Below are 24,559 nucleotides of genomic sequence, written 5' to 3'. Positions count from 1 at the left end.
TGTTAATGAGAAATTAAGAAAAGAATTACAATCAGAATTTCCCTTCCAATGGCAAAACACATTTATCCCTTACCTAGGCATATACTTATGCCTACCCCTTCTTTGATCTAGCTGCCATAAACTACACTTCACTATTAAAAGATACAACTCGACCTAGATAATTTTAAGAAGCAGCAAATTTCCTGGTTGGGTCGTATCGTCATATTGAAGATGATGATCCTTCCTAAAGTAATGTATTACTTTCGAACATTGCCAATACTAATACCTAAATCTATTATACAAAAATTTCAAAAACAACTATCCAATTACATCTGGGAGGGGAAGCCTCCCAGAATCTCCCTATCTACTTTAGCACTCCATAACTCTCTAGGTGGAGTGGCACTCCCAAATCTAGAAGCATACCGACGTGCAACCTCCTTAAACCAATCTGTGTCCTGCTTTAGAAGATCTTCAGCTATCAGCTGGCCGAGTCTAGAGGCAGAACAAATTGGATCAAAATCTTTAATCTCCTTGATCTATGCAAAAGTCCTCGCAGTTATAATACCACCTTTAAAATCAATACTTAAACTCCCTTTATTAACCCTTCCAATGCAAGAAACAGTAGAAGCATGGGGCAATTTAGCTTTAATATCTGATCAATCAATATCTTTTAAACTAAAAAAGATACCTATCGACACTCTAGATTACTACATTCCAGAGGTTCAAATGGCTAGATGGTCTGAAAAGGGACTGAGATACATTTTAGACCTATTCACTAACGACACATTCAAACCTTTTACTTCTCTTGTACAAGAATTTGAGATCCTCCTTACAGATAGGATTTGATCTGGAGATGCTTAAATATTTCTCCAAACATTTCAAATACATAAAGTAGAAGTACCAGAAGCAATCTATCAAGGTCTTACAAGACCAGCGCAAAATGACAAATCAAAAACCCGCTTCTTCTACAATTTTATAGCAGGCAATCTGAGAAGTAGCAAAAAATGCCACCTGCTAAATTGGGAAAAAGATCTAGGAAGGAATATATCAACTGAGGACTGGATAGAATCTTTTGACTGGGCAAACCGAGCAACAAGATGTGCAAACATTGTAGATACCCACTTGAAAGTACTCACACCATGCCACCTTAAAGCCTGACACATTTCCACAGATGCATATTGGAGAGGCTGCATGCAGGAAGGCTCACTTCTACACATATATTGGAGTTGTCCCTGGATAATACCTTTCTGGAAGAAGGTATTTTCTTTATTAAAAGCTGTAATAGGAGTAAATGTTGGTTTCTCTCCTGATATAGCTCTCCTGCTTTTGAACTTAAGGGTACTTCACCCCCCAACCAAACAGCTGATAGGTCATATTCTCCTGGGAGCAAAGCTACTCATTGCAAGAAGATGGCGCACACCTAAGAGTCCCTTGATTGAGAACCTAATCCACATGGTCTCTGAACGCAGCATATACGGAAAGGTTTTGGCCCTTAGACAAAACACGCCAGACAAATATGAACACATGTGGAATCTGTGGCATAAAAAATTCCCAGCATGATGTCTTCACTCCCGTTCCACCCAGTTATCATGTTCGATTCCGCTTCCTTATCCACATCCTACTTATAGGAAAAATTTGCAGGACATACTGCAAAAAACCCGTATCACAGTGAATATCCGAACAGCTGATATGATTTATATATACAATAAAAACATTTTGAATTACTAACTCTCTTTTAATCAAAATGTCTATATGAGTAGATGACAAGATGTTTGATGTTTACATATCTTTAAGACTTTACACCATTAATTCTGTGTAACCCTACCATATGGCATAATGTATGTTATTCTTGTGATACCAATAAAAACTGATTATAAATAAATAAACTTCGTACCAGTTATAGAATGGCCCGATGTTAGTTCAGCTTTGCCCCCCTCCCCGCCGGACCCTTTTCCCACCTCCAGACCCTTTTCCCCCCTCGCCCCGTACCTATGCCTGGGGGCCACTAAGCACCCGGCAGCCAACAGTGCAGTGCGAAGTGTATGGTGGAGGGTGGCCTCTGGGCCCCCTCAAGAGTAGGTGCCGGGTCTCCGTTACGCCTATGCTTAAACCACTGCTGCTCTCGGATTTCCTAGAGGCAAGCAATTAGAATTCTCCCGTAATCTCTTCAAAGCTTGCAACTAAAGAAAACCATCAGGTCTTCACTGAAACGTCCAATGCAGATATACCAGTACCTGGATAGGCAACATCGTCAGGTGCAACAATATTGACTACGCTGATGCAGATGTAACTGCATAGAACCACATATCCAATGAAGAGGCAGTGGCTGCTTTCTACTGCCAGGCCAGAGTAGACAACACTGGACCTCTTTAAAGGTTCTCAGCTTTGCAGAAGTGGAGGACAAACCCTGACCCGGTCAAAGAGATTCTCACTATGCTGCAGTTATATATCCCACACTGAAAGCAAAGGAGATGTCTGCAATTGTACGAGGATGAGCAATTAATTGAGGTGTTCCTATAAGCCACAACCCACAAAATCGGTCACATGTGAAGTCATTCATGATGTTTACAAATGTTTTATTTATTTTTTGTAAGATGCGAACATCTTGAATAAAAGCTTTAAAACCTTGAAAAATGTTACATATCTGGCACAATATTTGTAATCAAAGTCATTCCCACAACCGCTTGGGATCATAAAAATCATGGATCTTTGCAAGACCTGGAGAATATAGGAAAAGGGCGCAACACATTGGCAGGAGATGGGAGACCGAGTGAATGGTGTCTGATTGCTGGTCGTTGATGAGACTTTCTGCTTATTTTCTCCTCCTTTGACTTGGGCGCCATTCTTGTTCCCAGCCCATACACACATCCACAGAACTTGGCATCATCGATATGGTCCCCAAAAAAACGCTGTTAAAAGAAAAAAAAAACAGAAAAAAGTGATGGTTAAAGGGGTTGTCCCGAGGCAGCAAGTGGGTCTATACACTTCTGTATGGCCATATTAATGCACTTTGTAATGTACATTGTGCATTAATTATGAGCCATACAGAAGTTATAAAAAGTTTTTTACTTACCTGCTCCGTTGCTAGCGTCCTCGTCTCCATGGTGCCGACTAATTTTTGGCCTCCGATGGCCAAATTAGCCGCGCTTGCGCAGTCCGGGTCTTCAGCAGTCTTCTATGGAGCCGCTCGTGCCAGAGAGCGGCTCCGTGTAGCTCCGCCCCGTCACGTGCCGATTCCAGCCAATCAGGAGGCTGGAATCGGCAGTGGACCGCACAGAAGAGCTGCGGTCCACGAAGACAGAGGATCCCGGCGGCCATCTTCAGCAGGTGAGTATGAAGATGCCGGACCGCCGGGATTCAGGTAAGCGCTGTGCGGGTGGTTTTTTTAACCCCTGCATCGGGGTTGTCTCGCGCCGAACGGGGGGGGGGGGGTTTAAAAAAAAACAAACCCGTTTCGGCGCGGGACATCTCCTTTAAGTCTAGTACGTATTTAAAAATAGTAAAACCACTTTAACCTGTTAGTGCCCACCTGCCATAAACATACAATGGTCAGTCAAGGGTGAGATATGCAGATGGCTCAAGAGCAGAGCTCGCTCCATATATGGATAGGGCAGGCTGCTTTAAACTGTAAAATGCCCAATTGCAGCAGTCACGAGGACATTCTACATTCTACTACTAGACCACAGCAATTAAGCAGCTGGCCAGAGAAGGGAAGCCCTTCAGCACCTCATCAGCCCCCAAACCAGCCTGGATGTTCCCAGGGTTTCCATGTATTGCAGTCTCTTAAAGGGGCGTGAGACAGAATTTATCTGACTTACAGTCAGCCCAGCTGTGGCTCATCCTGAAGTGCATGGCAGCGGATGGCCGTGCACCACTGCTGCATTCATGTTAATGGGACCGCTGGACATTGCCAACTCTGCTTTCTCTGTCAGTCCCAGTGTAGTGAACGAAGCTGTGGTGCCATGCACTTCAAGACAAGCCACGGCTGGGCTATCTGCATGACAGGTAAACCCCATCATGAGACAATGCCTTTAAGCCCTGCCTGTAGACACTTGTAAAGTTTTCTCACTGAATGGTACAAAAACTAAACCCACCTTTTTCATACAGAAGAACACCTTACTGGTTAGAAGTGAGTCCGAACCTGCTTGATGATGTCCACCAATCCTCTGCAGATCCAACTGATCGGCCACCTCCTGAAGACCCCCCTGTACAAAATAAACGTATTGCTTTAGACAAGAGATAAAATTCAGTAGCGTTCATTATACCATCTGCATACATGATGCTATAATCACTACCACACAGAGCAAATCTAAGGCCAGGTTTACACAAGGCAACTTTATAACCCACCTTGATATAATAGCAGCTTTTCATTAAGTATTTTACATCATAGATGGAAGGGAAGAAGAGATTCAGTAGATGGAAGAACTCGTGTTCCTCCTCCGGAAGTCGAGAGTTTGTTAGAAGTTTTACCAAATATCCAAAGTCAAAAGAGCTGCAGGAGACAAAGATAATAATTAATGATATAACAAGACCAGATGAGGCCAAAACAATACAAATCCATCAACATCACCAAGAATAGAGGTTATACAGCAACAATCCACAACATATGTACAGTACAGTGACCGCTATTTAACAAAACTACTTCACACCTCAGATTTCTTTGATATGGATTTTTAAATCCAGGCTCCAGTATATTGTATAGGCAATTGGGAGATTGCAAGTTCAAGTCCCCTATGAGGACAAGAAACCCATTTTAAAAAAATCTGTTAAACCTAATTATTAAAATATTTAACAACATTTTTAACATTAAAAGGTACATTATGCTGTAAATGGTACCAATGATACAAATACAACTTGTCCCACAAAAAGCAAGCCCTTTTTTTAAGTAAGGAAGTGAAAAAATAGAAATAGACATTTGTTCAAGGGGTTAAAAGCCTGGATAACCACTTGAAGATGTGACTCCATATGAGCGTTAACGGGGTATTCCCAACAACACTGTAAGGCCTTAGACGGGCGTTTTTTCCGCGCGATTTGCGCATGCGTCCGGCGATTTTTAAAAACCATTGCTTTGCAATGGTATCGGACACATGAGCGCTTTTTATGCGCTCGTCCGATAAATTATAGAACAGAAATCGCAGATCGCACCTATCTGCGATCTGCAATTCCTGTTCTCTTCTCTATGTGCGCTCAATGGGGCCGGCAGCAGCAGCGCCGACCCCATTGAGAACATATAGAAGACAATGTTTGCCCATTGAATTCAATGGAGCCGGCAATACAGCCGGCTCCATTGAAAGCAATGGGCTGCCGACGATCGCGGGATGAATTGTCGGGAAGGGCTTAAAAATATAAGCCCTTCCCTGCAATTCATCCAGAAATGTGTAAAAATAAAAAAAATATATATACTCACCTTGTCCCGGCAGACGGAGTTCAGCGCGGCCGGCCTGCAGTGGGTGTGAAGGGGGTGTGAGTCAGACCTGTCCCTGATTGGCTCAGCGCTGAGCCAATCAGAGGCAGGTCTCACTCACACCCATTCATGAATTTGCGGGTAGGAGCAGATTTTTTGGGCGATTTTTTTGGCCCCGGTCACGCGATTTGCGGATGCGCATCCGTCATGCCATGCGATCCGCAAATCGCGCGAAGAAACGCCCGTGTGACTAAGGCCTAAAACCTCACCTGTGAAATGACAGCCACTTCATATTATCACACATAACCACTCCAGAGGTCATGAGCAACTTTGCAAACGTCATCCTGTCGATGCCTTCTTCTTTATGCTTTTGGAACTGAAGCCCGCAATTTGCTAAAAAATTGATGGAGTCTTGAGAATATTTATCCTTCCTGCAAGAATAGGAGAAAATGATGAAATTCCACGACACATTGCAGAATTCTCAGACTCTGTATATCTGTTGCACACAGGGAAGACTGTGGCTCCAGCACACTTTTAACATAAAACCCAAGATGAGATAACTCAAGAGGCCGCTGCTGCAGCCAAGCCCGCTCCATACCTGGCACCTTTCAGCTGCTTCATACACCTGATAGCCACCTACCATTGGTAGTTCCAATCCTACGTATTTAACAGATTGGATGCTGACTCCAATGATTTCTTTCTTTGGTTTATACTCGCCCCTGTTTGGCCTCTTAGATTCGGCTCCTGGCACTGTTAATATGTCAAGTGGACGGTACCCACTGCTCATCGTCAATCGGTGTCTTCAGACTTGATTGACAGTGAGCCTTGGGAACCATCAACTTAAAATCACCGTATCCAAAGCCTACGAAGAGCTGATCTGAAGGAACGGGAGCGAATATAAACCGAAGACAGACATTGTTGGAGTTAGCGGGTCTGCAGCTGCAAAGCTATGCATACGGTCTCGCTGACATCCCTGATAGAGAATCTGATTTATACATTTCAGTCCTCCTTCCGGTCTGATTTATTCGTTAGGTCAGTTTTGCAAATTAAAATGTCCAGTGGGTTTGTGCTACAACTCCCATTAAACCCTTTTACAATGATCAGACTTACCTGAGGTTAAACTTGAAGTTAAATTGCCAGGTGTTGGTTCCGGGTGGGTACTCGCCCTTCTCATTTATGAAGGTGAGACCGAGCTGTATAATCTTTAGCAAATCCACATTGCGGCGTATGAGCTGATACTGATAATCTATATTTCTTCGGATAAATGGCCTCGTCACCACCCCAGGAAACTCTGTGTCCTGCCAACAGCAATGGGAGAAAAATCATCACTAAGTCAATGAAATGCATCCTGAATACAAAGGTTTTAGGGGGTCAATTGTAATAAACTACAATGGGAATATATTAAACATAATAGAGGGAAACAACCCTAACCACAAATGAAGCCTGTATGTGTGTAAATATATATAAATATATATATAAGCTACACCAAAACCACTAAGTCCAACACACAAGACACAGGAACACTGGAACATAGGTAATAGAATTTTATCAGAATGTCCCTGAACCCCGACGCACTTTTCACCACCTGCTTTCTCAAGCGATTGTGTGAGCCTGTTGTAAGGACACTGCATGCTATGTTTTTTAGAATATTTTTAGTAATCTTGAGTTCTAATAAAAATCTATTTCCCATGCTCCTGTGTCTTGTGTGATGGACTTACTGATCTGGTACAGCTGAAGCATTATGTAGTGTCCAGTCAAATCAATGGGTAATCTTAGACAGGACAGCCATGCACATCAAGAAACCCTCCGACCAACATATAAGGAAGATCCTTAACAAGTAACGGCCCCCGATGTACTGAGAACTCCTTAACGTGTATGAAGATGGGTTTTTTAAAACTGGACAAACCTTTTAATGAAGTTGGCCCAAGGCGAGAAAAAACATGGCTGCTTTTATCCAGACACTGTATCACCATTGTCCTTTGGCTATGTCTGATATTGCAGCTCACCTCCCATTCACTTCAATGGGGCTTAGCTGAAATACCAGACACAACCAAATGGACAAGAGTGGTGCTGTGTTTAGAAGAAAGCAGCCATGTTTTTCTAGCCCTGGACAAGCCCTTTAAGCCTAGTTGCTGTGTAGTAAAATATGCTGCACATGAGGCATAACTGGATCCCCATGCTATTGCCGTAGAAGACAAGTGCTGCTCCCCTGTATACATAATAGAGTCCATGATGCAGGGAAACACACTCTTGAGCTGGTGATTATCCCTTTAGTATTTTCAGACACAGTCCTATACCTTGCAGATAACAGCACTCACCATTGCAATGTATCTGTAAGAGCGGACAAGCTCACTGATCTTACGCATCTCCTCCGGCAGGTTTACTGCCCAAACCTCACAGATCACTTGACTGTTGGCAGCGGGCATCATGATAGGATTCATGGTTATCACGGGATGATGACTTGTATAGAGGGAGGAGCTTGTTCTGGATAGACAGAGTTTTACACCTGTGGGTTTAATACAAACAGATATTATTGCAGCGTTTATGATGTAGCCTCAATATCCTCTAAAATGGCCTGCTTGTTCCACAGCTGATTTCGGCAACACAAAAATGGTCCCTTGTTGGCTGTACGGCTATCCTAAGGGGATACAATTCTGCGTCCGTGTAAGCGATTCTCCCCCAATGTCAAGCAAAGTAAATGAGCGGTGACTGACATGCATGTGGATCAGTGCATTTTATATAGACTGACCATTCGGCCCACATAAAGACGTCTTACATTTATACAATGAGTGATAATTACTTCACTTATTGTACATTGTTCAGTTTTTGCAGATATAAAAATCATACGACAATCGGCCTGTGTAAACAGATAGTCATTCATCTAGGAACGACTGCCTGTATACTATGAATGGAGGCCAGAAGAGATCTCTGATGCGTTCTGCACTCACCGAACGATTATCTACCTGTTCACATGGCCGTATTTTTCACAGCTGTGTTTGTAAGAAGCAGCACACACTACTTTTGTCGACCCTGTTTTTGCCTTCATTGTTATTATTTTTTGTTGGGTAGATATGGGTCCATATTTGCACAAGAGAAAATAAAACCAAAGATAGCAAAAGCAGAGGTAACAACAAACCAAATACTAGTGACTGGCCGCACCCAATCATCACTAACACAATGAGGGGCGTCCGGGAGGTTTCTTTTTTTTTTGCTGCTAACTAATTGTTTTTGAACAAGATTCAACAATTACTAATTGACTTGTGTATCCCAGTGTCAAGTAGTCCATTATATGTATGCTAAGTGATGTGGATTGCTAGATATAGTTGGGTGGAGGGCGAGTAGACCGGATTTGTGAAACTGTTGCTTAAGTTCAAAATTAAAAGCTTCAATAAAAATAACATGATAAAAAGAAATGCACCAACATCAATTCTTTGTGCTCTGATAGTAAAACCTTTCATGGACCCAATCAATCATTTAGGAGGATCTTGACAATCAATTCAACAATCTAAAATTAAAGCAACTCTCTAGTTTCAAAAGAAATTTCAATCTCAGGACCAGAGGGGGCAAGAGAATATTTCCTGCAGTTGTTCTTCTCTGCCACCCCTTTCAATTTGCCACTCCAGGTACCACTTTTGGCCATCCGAGATGGCCAATGCAATCTACAGACTACCTAATCATCACAGTGCACTGTTAAAACTATTAATTCACTATACCTGCTCTCTGATTGGTCAAAGCTACTCACATGATCAGCACTGCTCGATCAGAGATCAGTGCACAGTGGGCAATAGGTAGTTAAAAAAATTACAGGTTCTGCTTCAGAGGCCCCCGGTAAGCCCCGCAATGCTCTCCCCTGCCCACATGTAGTAGGTAGAGACCTTTTAAGGTCTGTGTGAGCAAGCACTTTGGGCAAGGCCTACTAAAGCCTGAAAAACTTCCAGCTGCGGCTCCAGCCACAACCGGCAGCAAGAACAGCCCAGGAGAACACGGCTAAACCACAACACCCACCCCAGACCACTGTGGCAGAGGCAGGGCGAGAGAAAGGAGAAAGCATCAGGCGACATAAAGAGACGGAGAGGAAAGTTCTAACTATTGGTATACAGAGATGAAAAAAAAGAAGACCTCATTACTGGCTTGTAAGTAAAAAGCTAAATAAGAAGGTGAAATGCTTATAAAAAATTACAACCAGTTTCTATAAAAAATGGCGTACAGTACAAACAAAAACAATTACAAAAATAAAATGGAGTTAAAGTAAAATACCAGACCTTACAATTCTGGGAGCAGGAGCTTCACTGAAGAATGTCTCAGGCACATCTACAAGGTGTTGATAAACTCTGGAATCTAACACTGTACTTTGCTTCATAACACCTTTTAACATGACCGAGCCACACCCCAAACCCCTCCTCCTGACCATGTGATAGGGGTGGGCTGAGTGTATGCAAGATTAAACACTTTTACCACTAGCATTCTAATTTTAGTCATATTTTCCCATAGTAATTTCCTTGGGAGAAAATATGACCATTACGTTTCAGTACATAAATTTAGCAATCTATCAATACTAAACACGAATGTCATAGCTGAGAGGGTTGAGTAGATATTGAGTTTTGGCGGTTTCTGATGTCTTATTATCCCACTGTTTGGAATACAAGATGCGACTAGATTCCCCAAACACAACCATATCACTGGTATTACCTAGAAAATGGATTATGATGGGGAAATCCTACATTTTGATATTTCTGTTGTAATGTAAATGATTGTGCATTGCCAATGTGGTTACAATATACAGAAAGGGGTCAAGAAGAGAGCCTGGTAACCACAGGCCGGTAAGTCTCACTTCAATAATTGGATAACTTTTTGAGGGGTTTCTGAGAGATGCCATCCTAGAGTACCTCAAGGAAACCAATGGTATAGCTCCCCATTAGCATGGGTTCATGAGGGGTCGATCATGTAAAACCATCTTGATCAGTTTCTACAATTAAAAGTAAGTTCTAGGCTGGACCTGGGAGAGTCTATTGATCTTGTATATCTAGATTTTTCGAAAGCATTTGACACCGTGACACATAATAGGCTGATATATAAAATGAGACAGCTCGGTCTGGGCGAAAACATATGTAGCTGGGTAAAGAACTGGCTTGGAGATAGAAAATAGACGGTGGTAATAAATGGCTCATACTCTGATTGGGCCACCGTCGCTAGTGGGGTGCCAGAGGGTTCAGTATTAGGCCCTATTCTGTTCAATATATTTATCAATGACCTGATAGAGGGACTACACAGTAAAATATCAATATTTGCAGACAATACAAAATTATAGAAAATAATTAATACAACGGAGGACATGTACTTCTGCAAATGAACCCAGATAAGCTGGGGGCCTGGGTAGAAAAATGGCAAATTAAATTCATTATAAAAAATGGGAGGTTATGCACCATACACTAAATGGGGTACTGCTAGGGAAAATTGATATGGAAAAAGACCTGGGGGTAGTAGTTGACTGCAGACTTATTGGGGGTAAAAGCTAAAAATAAATGCTTTTTTTAACATTTATTGTTATTTTTTTAATTAGTATATTTATGCTAAAATAATATGTGAATGGGTTCTTCCTTTTGTTTCAGACGTTTTGATATATAGTATGTACGGTTTCGGATTACGGGGCACATACGCCGACAGTTTTGGTTGACGTCAAGTTTAGATCATTTGTTTTTATGCATATATTTTTATGTTATTCTGTAATTTTTTCTAACTTATTTTTGTAACTTTTTTTACTACTTCTACTTTTACTTTCACTTCTCAGTACATAGATTTTCCCTTTTCCTCTGGGTTCTCAGCTGTAAATCGCAGCTGAGAACCGGTCCTGCTCCTGCTTGATTGTAAGAGCAGAGACTTTAATCCTGTGCCATATTAATGCTATTGGCATTAATAAAGCCCGGGACCAAGTGCCATAAATGTACAGAGCTGGGTCCTTAAGGGGTTAAACCTAATTTCTAAGCTAGATATTTGGGTTAGGAGGGAGTTCACATCTTTGTGTTACGCCTCTGCTTGAAGCCTCTGATAGACTGACCTAAGGGCGCTTTCAGACGAGTTTTTGCGTTCAGTTTTTTGTGAGCCAAATCGAGGAGTGGGTCCAAAATACGAAAGACATGCAAATCTTTCCATTATAGTTTCTCTCCACTTTTGGTTTTGGCTCACAAAAAACTGAACATTAAAACTGTTTTGTGAACGCGCCCCAATTCCTTCATTTCAATGCATTACCCTTGGTCTTTCAAAAGACTCCACCATGGGTTTGTTTACTGTAAATACACAAAGAGTTTATTGATTAAAGGCAAAAGGCTGCAGGAGAGAACAATGGAATCCCAATGGGCAGAGAACCCCCCCCCCCCCCCACACACACTAAACACCCCCCCCCCCCCACTGCTACTGAGAACCAAAAATTAGCTTTTATTTATATTTATTAAAATTGGCGTGCGCACTGTATTGCATATACTTCAGAGTCCTATATGTATCCCGAATTTATGGATGTTCACTTGGGATTGATCAATATGATTAGATATACATGTTTTCTAACACATAGTAAGAGGGATAAACATATTCAAATGTAACTTATTTTCTTGCACTGTATTCCCGCTAACAGCTCTCTGAAGAGTATAGTATATGAAAAATGTCTCTTATATACATGTATATGCAATAGTATGACGGTAATCACTGCACATACATGTGTATGGCTGGTATTGATACATGAAGACCATCAAACCAATGGCCACTCCATATATCACTGAAGGAAACAGAGTCCTTCTCTAGATAGGAATTCTATGCCTATTCAAGTCCAGAGGTCCTCAGACAAAGAATCTCCTATGGGGGGATGAGATGTAGTGATGAGGTGATACTTTAATTGTGTTTTATTTTCAATTTCTTAATACTACAAACAGGGAGCATGGGACATCAGTGGTTTACTGATACTTAGAGGTGAAGGGTCTGTGCAGATTTTATTCAACACTAGAGATGAGCAAGTATACTCACTAAGGCACATTACTCGAGCGAGTAGTGCCTTAGCCGAGTATCGCCCTGCTTGTCTCTAAAGATGGGGGGGCGGGGAGGAACGGAGGGGAGATCTCTCTCTTCCTCTCTTCTCCCCGCCGCAACTCACCTGTCACCCGCGTCGGCCCCCGATTCTTTAGAGACGAGCGGGGAGATACTCGGCTAAGGCACTACTTGCTCGAGTAATGTGCCTTAGCGAGTATACTCGCTCATCTCTAATCTGTATTTTAGTCCATGTTGGCCTTTACAGTTGTTCGAAGTGGCCATACATGATTCAGGGACTGGCGCGGGTGACAACAGGTGAGGTGCGGGGGGGAGAGAGAGATCTCCCCTCCGTTCCTCCCCGCTCTCCCCCGCCGGCCCCCCGAATCTTTAGAGATGAGCGGGGAGATACTCGGCTAAGGCACTACTCGCTTGAGTAATGTGCCATAGCGAGTGTACTCGCTCATCTCTATTCACCACCATTAAACAGCATTTCTTTCACACCAGTAAGCTAATAACTGCTGACACTGTTATAACTATAGAGGATGCAGGGGATGCAGTTGCACCTGGGCCCAGATGTCTTAGGGTGCCCATAAGTCTTCTCTTCTCCATAAAAGAAGCCTAGTACTAGGAATAAAGCGTTATAGTTGGAGGCCCTGTTACAAGTTTTGCATTGGGGCCCAGGAGCTTTAAAGGGGTTGTCCCGCGAAAGCAAGTGGGGGTATACACTTCTGTATGGCCATATTAATGCACTTTGTAATGTACATCGTGCATTAATTATGAGCCATACAGAAGTTATTCGCTTACCTGTTCCGTTGCTGGCGTCCCCGTCTCCATGGTGCCGTCTAATCTTCAGCGTCTAATCGCCCGATTAGACGCGCTTGCGCAGTCCTGTCTTCTGTCTTCTGAATGGGGCCGCTCGTGCCAGAGAGCGGCTCCTCGTAGCTCCGCCCCGTCACGTGTGCCGATTCCAGCCAATCAGGAGGCTGGAATCGGCAATGGACCGCACAGAAGACCTGCGGTCCACCGAGGGTGAAGATCCCGGCGGCCATCTTCACAAGGTAAGTAAGAAGTCACCGGAGCGCGGGGATTCGGGTAAGTACTATCCGTTTTTTTTTTTTAACCCCTGCATCGGGTTTGTCTCGCGCCGAACGGGGGGGCTATTGAAAAAAAAAACAAACGTTTCGGCGCGGGACAACCCCTTTAAGTTACGCCTCTGAGTTAAGGGGTAAAGAGAAGTTGGGGACCCCAAGATAAATTTTTGCACGTGGGCCAATGCGCTTTTAGCTAAGCCCTTGACTGGTCACATTTACTTCCTATTCTCCTAATATGAGACAAACACAAGACCACTAACTTTCCAAATATAAGAAGTAACAACATAGCTTGCCTAACCCGGCACATAGTAGACTGGATAAAGAAGACTGATCTGTATTCCTGCAGAAAAATTGAATCCAACTTAGCTGCACCCTGGAACTTAGTTGCTTGCCTGCATACAGCCTATTCAAATCTCCCAGCAGACATAAAGAAATCCCAACTACTAAGAGACACCAAAATCATATAAAGGAAATTGAGAAAGACTTACAGCCCCTCTTTCCTCATATCTAAGAATATGCCCCTGATAGGTCACCCCGACTTCTGCAGGGGACATTATGGCAAAGTATATAAGACATGGCATGTAAATCGCCCAAATCTAGCCACCCACTTAATGCATGACACACAGCGAAGATGGCTCACCCAACTAGAACTACAAAGGAAAATCCATCTACCTCCCTCACATTTCTTGCAGATTAAACAGGCCCTTTCCTTTTGTAAAAGCAGGTTGCCAATCTACCAAGAGAAGCCGTTGTCATTGATTTTTACACTCTCATTGAGCAGTCGCATATGACACCATCCCTATCAAGAATACAGAAAACCATTAGAGGCAAATTCAATGAGCCAGGTACACATAAACTCTTTACACAATGGACAAAAGTCATACAAAACCACAACTTAGAGACCAAAATTTTCTGAAGTTGTAACACAATATACAAACATGTACAGAACAAGATGTAGAGATAGCCCTTTTGTCAATATAATGCACTATGCCATATATGGCAACAAATCTAGACGAACTGGTAAGGTGCCCAAAATATGGCCTTCCTGCCACAGACTTTGAGCATGGCATTGGGTCATGCACACAAATAAACCTATTCTGCGGATTTATAACACATCCAAACTAAATGGAAGATAAAAATAGGTGTAAACAGGCTCTCCCTACTTTTGTTGAACCATAAGAGACAGCAGACTTGACCAAACAACCAATCCCACCCCCTGTGGTATCACAGAAGTACAACTACAAGAAATAAACCTGTTTCCCTCTCCTCGTCCTTATATGCCTATGCCGATGGAAAAAGAAAGTTCTAGCTATTGGTACACAGAGATGAAAAAAGGAAGACCTCATTATTGGCTTGTAGGTAAAAAGCTAATACAAGAAGGTGAAATGCTTATAAAAAATTACAACCAGTTTCTATAAAAATGGCGTACAGTACAAAAAAATACATTTACAAAAATAGAATGGAACAAGAATAAAATACCACACCTTACAATTCTGGGCACAGGAGCTTCGCCATAGATGTGGGCAATTCCAGAAGGTGTTAATAAACTCTGGAATCTAACACAGTACTTTGGCTTCATTCCACCTTTTAACATGACCCAGCCACACCCCAAACCCTTCCTCCTGACCATGTGATATGGGTAGGTTGAGTGTATGCAAGATTATGCAGATGGTTGAGTAGATATTGAGTTTGGGGGGATTTCCAATGTCTTATTATCCCACAGTTTGTACCTGGATTCCCAGAACAAAGCTATATCACTGACATTAGCCAGAAAATGGATTTTATTGGGAAATCTTAAATTATAATATTTCCCTTCTTAATTAATTAGACTTTTTAGATGAGACTAGGGGACGCCTGGAGGACTACTTTTGTCTGAATGACATTGGTGGCACTCCAATAACATTTATTTGTTGCGTTCACAAAACTGTGATAAGAGGTCACATTCTAAAAAAAAGCAGCTTACGAATAGAAAAAAAGATTTAAAAAAAGATAGATGACCTTTTGTCATATATTAAGCAGTTAGAAGATTTTAAACAACTTTTCCGGTAAAATTCTATTAGAATTGAAAAGGTGAGATTTACTTTATACAATCTTATGAAGAAAAAGTATGGGCTACACCTTCGCAATACGAAGCTCATTGAGTATAACCAAGGGAACAAGGCCTCCAAATTCCTAGCTAATAGGGTTAAAGTTAAAGAAACCAAAACAAGAATTCCATTCAGCGCCATATTCCTTCTTAATTTGGATGTAAGAATCTTTGCTAAAATCCTAGCTTTACGCCTCAATAACAGTTTATTCCAAAATCATCAAATGGACTTCATAAAAAATAGGCATTTTTCGGACACCACTAGGAGATTCATCAACTTGATTAATTAACTGGTTGAATCCACTCTCTGCTTTTATCATTAGATGCAGAGAAGACGTTTGACAGAGTCCATTGGGGATACCTGCAGGCAGTTCTAGAGAAATTTGGTTATCATGAAAACTTTTTTTCTGCTACAATGTCCTTATATTCCTCCCCTAACACCTTTGTTTACTCCTCATGTCTATCAGCAGTGACAAAGATAGTTGAAAAGTTCTCCAAAGTCTCTTATTACAGAGTTAATGCTTCTAAATCACAAATGCGTAATGTTGGTATTAAAAAACGTTAGTCACCTACCTTATGGAGAAATTTAATTTGTTGGGTCAAAGAGGCTTTTCCATACCTAGGTATTTACTTAGCCTCTCCCTCTTCTTAACTATTTGACCATAATTTTAAAACCCTATCCTCATTTATTAAAATGTAATTAGATAAACTCAAGACTTATAGGATCTCTTGGCTGGGCAAAATCTCAAGGATCAAAATGATGATTCTCCCAAAGATACTTTACTATTTTCGCAATATCCCTATTTTCTTCCAATTTTCTATCTCAAAAACATCCAAACTACTCTTCTAGCCTCTATATGGAGGAAGAAGAAACCCAGAGTCAGAAGGGACATTCTTTGCCTACATCAGAGAAATGGAGGCCTGGGGACACCCTCTGTTATTCAATACTATTGGGCAACTATTTTAGATCAGCTCAGATTCTCTTGGCTAATTGACTCTACGAAAGAATGGGTTTCCATCAAAAATTTAAGGCTAAATAAATACCCTCTGAAATTTCTTTTACTAGCCCAATTATATTTTAATTCTAAATTCCCCTACAGTTCAGCTACTTTTCTTGCTGCTGCTAACGTTTGGAACATGGTGACAGAAAAGGTAAACTTAATTTCCTTTCCAATTTATAAAATTGAAAGAACTCTATTGGAGGTAGCCTTTAAAAACGTAACTCTTTCTAACTGGAAAAAATAGGCTTGACTCATATCAACCAATTTTGGGAAAATAGGATTTTTTTGTCTTTTTCAGAACTTGCTATTAGATTTAATATCTCCAGATCAAACCTCATCAAATACCTTCAGATTAGCCACCTTCTAAAACCATTCCCCCTCCCACAAGAGTTAGCATTCCCTACAAAGGCTCTCATTGCCTCAAGGTTCCAATAAGGGCCTATCCACCTGCTTTCATATACTAAACACCCCGCTGGTGGATACCTTGGAAAATTTACACAGAAAATGGGAAAAAACCCAAATCTTACAGGACCAATGGAGTGAGGCATATTCCTCAATTAACTTGGTCTCTAAATGTACCTACCACTTTGAAAATTCTCATAAAATATTATACAGATGGTACTTAACTCTCTATGCCCTCTATGAATCCAAAGCTCATTTTGCTATTTGCCCAACTTAATAATTTAATTGTCTATCTGCTTTTATATGCCCAACTTTATGTTGCTATTTTATTTACCGTACAGAAGTCACATAGCAATAATTTGTTAATTTAGGTTTTTATTCTATTATGTACCTATTTAAATATAGTGTTATGCTTGTAATGATTCAAGTCACAGTGCCTATGAAGATTTCAACTTTTATGTCAATGGTTGCATTTTGTCTTGCATTTGTTAAAACATTTTAACAATTACAATAAAAACCTATTGCTCAAAAAAAGAATTATGATTAGAGATGAGCGAGCACACTCATCCAAGCTTGATGCTCGATCGAGTATTAGGCTACTCGAGTCGAGCACCACATGGTACTCGAGTACATTTAATTTCCCCTCCCCGCATGTTTAGCACCATTTACACACAACATCACAAGTTTCCGTGTGCGGGGAATTAGCCCCAGTTCTCAGCGCTACACAGTAGGTTAATTTATTTGGGCTCTGCTCTAACCTTTATCCGACATGATGAAGAGTAGGGGTAAGGGGCGAGGTCGAGGATGTGGACGCGGCCATCCAAGTAAGAGTGTGGCCAGAGGCTGAGGTCCTGGGTGGAGGGAATCAGAGCCTGCTGCTGAGGGATTAGGAGGGCGCCGTAGACCTTTATTATGAGCACAACAGTGCGATCAGGTGCTGACCTCGATCGCGAATAACGCGTCCAGCAATTTATCCAGCACCCAGTCTTCCACGCAGTCCACTCATGCCGGCCAAGGGACTGCACCTCTGAATCCCCAGGCTGCTCCTCCTTCCTCCCAGCCTGGTCACTGCAGGAAAAGGAGAGATTCTGAACAGGCATCCTCCCAGGAACTGTTCTCGGTTCCTGCCCTGAGTCGGAGAAAAATGTTCACTTGAGAAGTTTGTTGTGACCGATGCCCAACATTTGGAAATTTCCCAGAGGATTTTTTTGAAGGTCTGAAGAAGAATAGTGGGCTTCCAAATCATAATTTCCTCTGGTGTAAAGTTGGAACATGTTCCACAATTTTTGTTATTGTGTTTGGTAATCATTTCCCAGAAAGAATTAATGCCTGGGTGTTGCCACCATATAAGAAGGAATGTTCCCTTCTTTGCTTCGCACCACTAACAGACATCAGACAACTCAAGATTAATGCTAGATGAGGTGGCGGGTCTTTTGTACCATCTAGTAAGAATTTTATAGGAGACACATATGGAGAATCCATGAGAGTTATTTAATATTTAGTAGTTTCCTGTATAGGGACTTATAGAATTTCTCAAATTCCCCAGTTAAGTCTTCAGTGGACATTACTATTTTTTCCTGATGGAGCCTTAATCTTTGAGATAAGGATGTTTTCCTGTTGTTTCTTAATAACTTTTGACATCATTTTTGATCCCTTGTCTCCATACATATAAATTTTATATTTGGATGTGACTAGGGTTTTCGCTGCTTTTATGTTTTGAGTGTTTTTAAGTTTGTTTCTCAGGATCCAAATCTTCTTGGGTTTTACCACTAAGGGTGGGTTCACACGAGCGTTATTTTGTGAGTACTTAGGTGCGTACATACGTGCGCACCTAGGTAGGAGCAAAAACACGCATGAACACAGACGGCGGCTTCATTGAAAACAATGCTCTGCTGGCACCCCTGCATTCTTTTTCAGGGAAGGGCTTTACGTATAAACCCTTCCCTGAAAAAGAAACATGCATGTGGCAAATGTTTCCTTCACCGCCGCTAGTTAAAAGAATTCCCTGCTGCTACATCTACATGCAGGAGAGGAATTCTTCAATTCAGGTAGAGAATCCTGCTGCCAGCATCCCCGTCAATGGCTTTTCAGGGAAGGGCTTCATAAGCCATGGCATCGGCTTTGGGTCATTTTCTTTTTTATGTATATATTTTTTTATTTTATTCTGTAATTTTTTCTTATTTTCGTAACTTTTTTTAACATCTATGAACCCCATGACGTCATGTAAGATCTCTGGGGATCATTCACATGTCTTTTTTTTTTTTTTACTATTAATGCGTGTGCATTAGTGAGGGAAAAGCAATCATCAAGTGTGGATTGGCCTCTGAAAATAGGTCTAATTAAGAGGGTGTGCATAATTTGAGTGCAAAAAAAACATGCAGTTTTGTGAATCGACATTTGAAAGAATCTCTAGTTGTCAGGTTTGTAATCACTGAAAAACAAACAATGGCTAGTAAAGGCATTACTTTACACCATTTTAAAGCTTCCACCATGAGTGGCAGAACCTCTACCTTGGGGCGCCCAGAAATGCTTATGTTGGTCCGGCTATTGGACTGCATGGATTATGGCGGCATACATAGGTCCTACCTGCACCATTATAAGTTTAAGCAGTGGGTCCTGGGGAAGGTAGCGGACAAACTGCGAAGGAGCTACGGCACGGGTTAACAACCGTGTACAGTTACAAAAAAAAAACAGAGTGACCTGAAGTTAAAGGACCCACATTGATTGAGGGCAATCACCACTATTCCGATGCAGAGACAGAGGCAAGGGATTTTTGGTGACTGTTATTGTGTGATCAGTTTGATTATCGTTGCATAAACATTTGTTTTTTCACAAGATTTTTTTGTGGAATTTTGGATTTAGAGGAAATAATATTCAATTTTGTGAATCGTTCGTGGCAATTTTGGTGACAGCAGGGGCGTAACTATACGGGATGCAGGGGATGCGGTTGCACCCAGGCCCAGGATCCTGAGAGGGCCCATAAGGCCTCTCTTCTGCATATAGGGAGCCCAGTACTATGAGTAAAGCATTATAGTTGGGGGCCCTGTTACAGGTTTTGCATTGAGGTTTAGGCCTGCTGCCCAAAAGAAGGTGAGCTCTTTGTACAACTTTTTCTATCGTATGAAATTGCTAATGTGTTTCCTTTCATTTTTTTGAAACAATGTCCCTTTATCCCCATGGATGCAAGGCTGTTTTCATGCAAAAAACCCTTGCATGCATGGTCTTTCTCAAGGATGTCAAGGGTGATATTGGGCCATGACTCATGCCCTCGCCCATGTGAAACTTATTATTGTTCTATCTAAAAAAAATAGGCTCTAAACACAGGCTGTATTGCTGATATTTTTTATTCTTCATCATTCCTAGAATGTCCCCTGGATGAAGAGGCGGAGTTCTTCAGGGCCCTACAACAAATGGCTGTCAATGCCCAGCTAATCCAGTCAGTCACTGGACTCATGGTTGAAGGCATTGGCAACCTGTCGTTTGGGGAAGGGTCCGCTATCGTTGATGAACTTCGGGTCACTCCGTTTGTTGGATGGTGCCATAGCTCCTTTTCAGTTTCTGCCATTCTCAGAATCCGCTGCTTCAATGAAGCTAGAAGTAAGATGCAGATAGGGCCCATCCGCCGTCATTAACTACTGTTCAGTTAGCCAGGCTACTGTGTAGCATTTTCCGGCATCCCATTTAAAAAGTTCTACACTTTATTACATTTGGTTTATGTATATTAAATTTAAAAAACATGATTACTAGCTAAGACTGCATTTATATTTTTGCATACATTTATTACACATAACTCAATACAGTTCAACTATATACAAGCGTAACAAGAGTAACTTGATCAGGTCATAAAGATGTTTAATTGAAATACATTCACAAACACAGATGTCAGCCAGGTCATAGAATGGTAGAGTTGGAACCCCAACTTCAACCCCCTACTCAGTGAGGATTCACTAAATCATCCCAGACAGATGTCTGTCCAGCCTCTGTATGAACACTTCCATTGAAGGATAACTCACCACCTCCCGTGGCAACCTGTTCCACTCATTAATCACCCTCACTGTCAGAAAGTCGCACATGTCATGTGGAGCGACACCTGGTAGTCTGCAGATAACGTGTTATAGGGCATGGGGAGCTGACTAGATTGATACGTCTTTCATGGGAAAGGATCCAGTGTGAGTATTTCCACTACTGATATCCATATTGTACAACTCCTACTGAGTCTTTACCCCCCCAAAAAATGTATCAATCGAGTCAGCTTTCCATGCCCCATTATATGCTATCTGTGGACTACCATTTTTAAAGCAAACATGCATTTGAACAAGCATTGCCTATACATCATATCATTCCTGTCTTGAAGGTACTGCTTCAACCATGTAGAAATATGTCCTGTAGTGCTGGCGACAGTGAATAGCATCATTACATGACTGACGGATATGAAGGGGTTGGAGAGGTAAGATCACTGTTGCTTCAGAATGCCACTCTCCAAAGTCATTTCCGTGCTGTCAACATTTTTGCTATCAAGCATGATGGGGAGTAGGTCTGAGCATCTCGACGCCTCAAGTAGTTATGCAAAATGCAGCAGACTAGAACTACCTTGTCTATGGTACATGGGCCTACAGTGGAAAGGCCTCCTCGCCAATTAACACAAAATTTAAATTTTCTTTGGTCTCTGTATTGCTTGGTAGTTGCAGCCTACCCACTTTTAACAACTCCATGAATTCGGTTTGGTGTAATACACTGCCATTTGATGCTCGCCCGTTCTTTCCGACTTCTAGAATCATCAATTCGTAATTTGCATTCACGAGGGCCATCAAGATTATGCTGAAGTAGCTCTTGTAGTTGTAGTAGTACGATAGGAACCAGAGTGTGCAGGCTGTGAGATCCTAACATGTTTGCCATCCAAGGCCCCTCCACAGTTGGGGGATTGCCATCAACTTTCAAATTCATCGGCCACAGTCTTCCCATCTTCAGTGGTTCTTGGGAACTGTAGAAAGAGATCAAAGTTGCTTACAAGAAATGATAGCAGTGAAAGTTACACGCAAAAGCAAACATTTAGGCTGCTCTCACACATGAACGCGGCTAAGCGCCACGATTTTACTTTTGCTTTCAGCCACAGCTCCCTGATGGGGGTATGTGTTTTAGCACACCCCATTATTGCAATGGGTGATATGGTGCGCTAAACAGACAAATATAGAGCAGAAACTCGTGGTGTGATGTCATTGAGTTCCCTATTAAGTTCTCTCCCCGCCCCTCCCCATTCACTGAAGGCAACGGCCATTGAGTACTGAACAGCTACTGTTTACACTAAACAATTTTTGTCAAGTCATTCAGTTTCTGCATGCTTTTAAACTTTAAATCATAAAAGGCCCTCGTGGCTCTGTTGCCTTTTGCAGTACAATTATCGTCCCGTGTTAAAGGGAACAGAACTGCGAGGGCCCTTTATGAATGAGCAAACTGAGCATGAGCTGCAGAAAATGACACTTACCAGTCAACGCGGAGACTCATCCAGAGGTTGGCTCAGTGGGGATTCAGGAGAGCGTGTCATGTCCCGGCCAGGAGAAAAAAAAAATGACCGGGTGACTCTTCCTGTGCTGCGTGAGAAGATTACAGCGTGAAACCAAAAATTATGAACTCACGATGTTTATACCTATCAGTGTGCTGCTCCTCAGTCTCCTGTGGTGGAGATGGATGTCTCGCCTCAGGTGGACTATTTTTTGTGCGTGAAAGAGCCTTAACAAAGGCTTTGTGTGTCTCCCATAATATTGGAATTGGGGAATCAATAATTTTAAAGAACTCTTTGAGCTTCCCTGAGAGCTCTGAGCAGTGATCATCATTGCCAATTAAATTGCAGTTTAGACGCTAGTTCCATGCCCTCACAGGACAATTACTGATAGCCACTGTCATAAATGTTGGAGCGTGGTCTGATATTGTAAGCGAACCAATGTCTGCTGGGGTGACGGATTGAATAAATTTCCCTGAAATTAGTAGCAGGTGTAATCCCTCGTTTCTAGGTTCAGGATCCTCAGAGAGCAAACTTTTAAGCCTACGTATCTGTTTTGGTTGAACAGAAGGGGTATCTGAGTTAGTGTCTCTTCCCGGATCAAACATCAAATTAAAATCTCCCTCTACCACTATCTGGCCCTCTGCAAATTCCGTGAGTTTGGTAAAGAAACGTATGAACCAAGGTATGTGTTTTTTGTTTGGTTTGTAGAGATTTGCGAAGGGGACCCTATTATGTGCGATTGAGCCCTTCAGGAAGATGGATCTACCATTGGGGTCAATTTTTGATAGCAAAGAAATGAAGGGGATATTCCGTCATTTTGCTAATAAAGATCCTTCAGAGGCTGAGGAATGGGTGCTGTGGAACCACTCATTATAATTAAAGGTAGGGAGTTTGGGTATGTGGTTATGGTGGAAATTGGTCGTTTTAAGAAATACCCCCTTCGCTTTGAACTTCCTCAGAAGTGAAAGGAATTGGTTCCTTTTTTGAGGACTATTCGTCTTTCTGATATTAAAGGCAGTAAATTTAATTGCCACCATGGCGTATTGAGTGGAAATTGCTTTTGTACTGGTTATCTATTAGTGTCGCCCCCTAGGTCAGGGTAGTCTCTTTTGCTGTGTAAAAACTTATTATAAAACATGCCACTTGTTGTAACGTAATGAGGAAATTAGGCCAAACTAACCCAAGAAGGTCCCTGAGCATGCTCCTCAAATGTGCCCGAGACTGTGTAAGGGTCCCCAGAACTCGTTTTCATGCCTATGTTTGTGGGGGTTGGTTGGATACACCCCATTATGAGTGAGCAAGCCCCCAAGACTTTAAGAGTGTTTTGTATATCTATTTTTGAATCTTCTGAACAACTTAGTAAACATTTTCTAGTGTTTCTTAGCAGAACATAAGCACTTACTGCCAAATCAACTGGATTGTGAGTTTCAGTCACCAGTACATACAGATGTGTAATCCTGGGGTTTGATCATGTCTCGCAGCCCTCATCTCGTCTAATCTCCACCAAGGGACGGTGGATCTGAGAGTGTGAGTAGGTTATGGACAGGAAGCCTGATGTTCCAGAAACCCTGGAACCGTTCATTGTCCAACTAGCTGGATCCTATAGCAGGACCAATACAGGACTACATTGTAAAGGAATTTTCTAACTTACAGACGAGTTGTCGTGTAAATCGAGGCCTACTCCTTGTGCAAGATCATAGGGATGTCACCGGAAAAGGCGCTTAGGAAAAATCAGTCAGGAAGTGGTGGCATCAACTGAGGAAGAGCCAGATGTCTACTAGAAAGAAGCAAATTATTATTTAGGAGTCTAGTAATGTTTCGCAGTCTTGGTGGGAGTTTTGAGTTTCCAATTCTCCACCTTCTCAAGATGTGGAAATTGATCTTGAATTTGGATTGGCATCCATGAAGGGATTTCTATAGGATGGATATTCAGTTTTTTCCAAGCTTTTTTAAGGTCTTCTGGAGATCGAACAGAGATCTGTTGACCAACGGGAAAAGCCATTTCATGGGAAGTTTACTTAAATGCAGAGCCTCTGTCAGGGGTTTGAGTATATACCTTTTGGCTAATGTAATTGGGGCAAG

General features: G+C 41.9%; 1 protein-coding gene across 1 annotated transcript; it reads right to left on the bottom strand.

The window, feature by feature from the left end:
* Positions 1-305: 305 nt before the first annotated feature.
* LOC136609911 (CCR4-NOT transcription complex subunit 8-like) lies at positions 306-7,809 on the bottom strand. Its single transcript, XM_066589198.1, has 7 exons — positions 7,702-7,809; positions 6,494-6,681; positions 5,653-5,814; positions 4,327-4,471; positions 4,074-4,184; positions 2,698-2,888; positions 306-471 (listed from the first exon to the last, which is right to left on the bottom strand). The coding sequence occupies exons 1-7, from the start codon at positions 7,807-7,809 to the stop codon at positions 306-308; spliced, it is 1,071 nt and encodes a 356-aa protein (XP_066445295.1).
* Positions 7,810-24,559: the final 16,750 nt, after the last annotated feature.

The sequence above is a fragment of the Eleutherodactylus coqui genome, chromosome 2 (assembly GCF_035609145.1).
Source record: "Eleutherodactylus coqui strain aEleCoq1 chromosome 2, aEleCoq1.hap1, whole genome shotgun sequence".
Classification (NCBI taxonomy): domain Eukaryota; kingdom Metazoa; phylum Chordata; class Amphibia; order Anura; family Eleutherodactylidae; genus Eleutherodactylus; species Eleutherodactylus coqui.
Note: the sequence above shows the minus strand (reverse complement) of the source record. Positions and strands in the feature narration are given on the sequence as shown.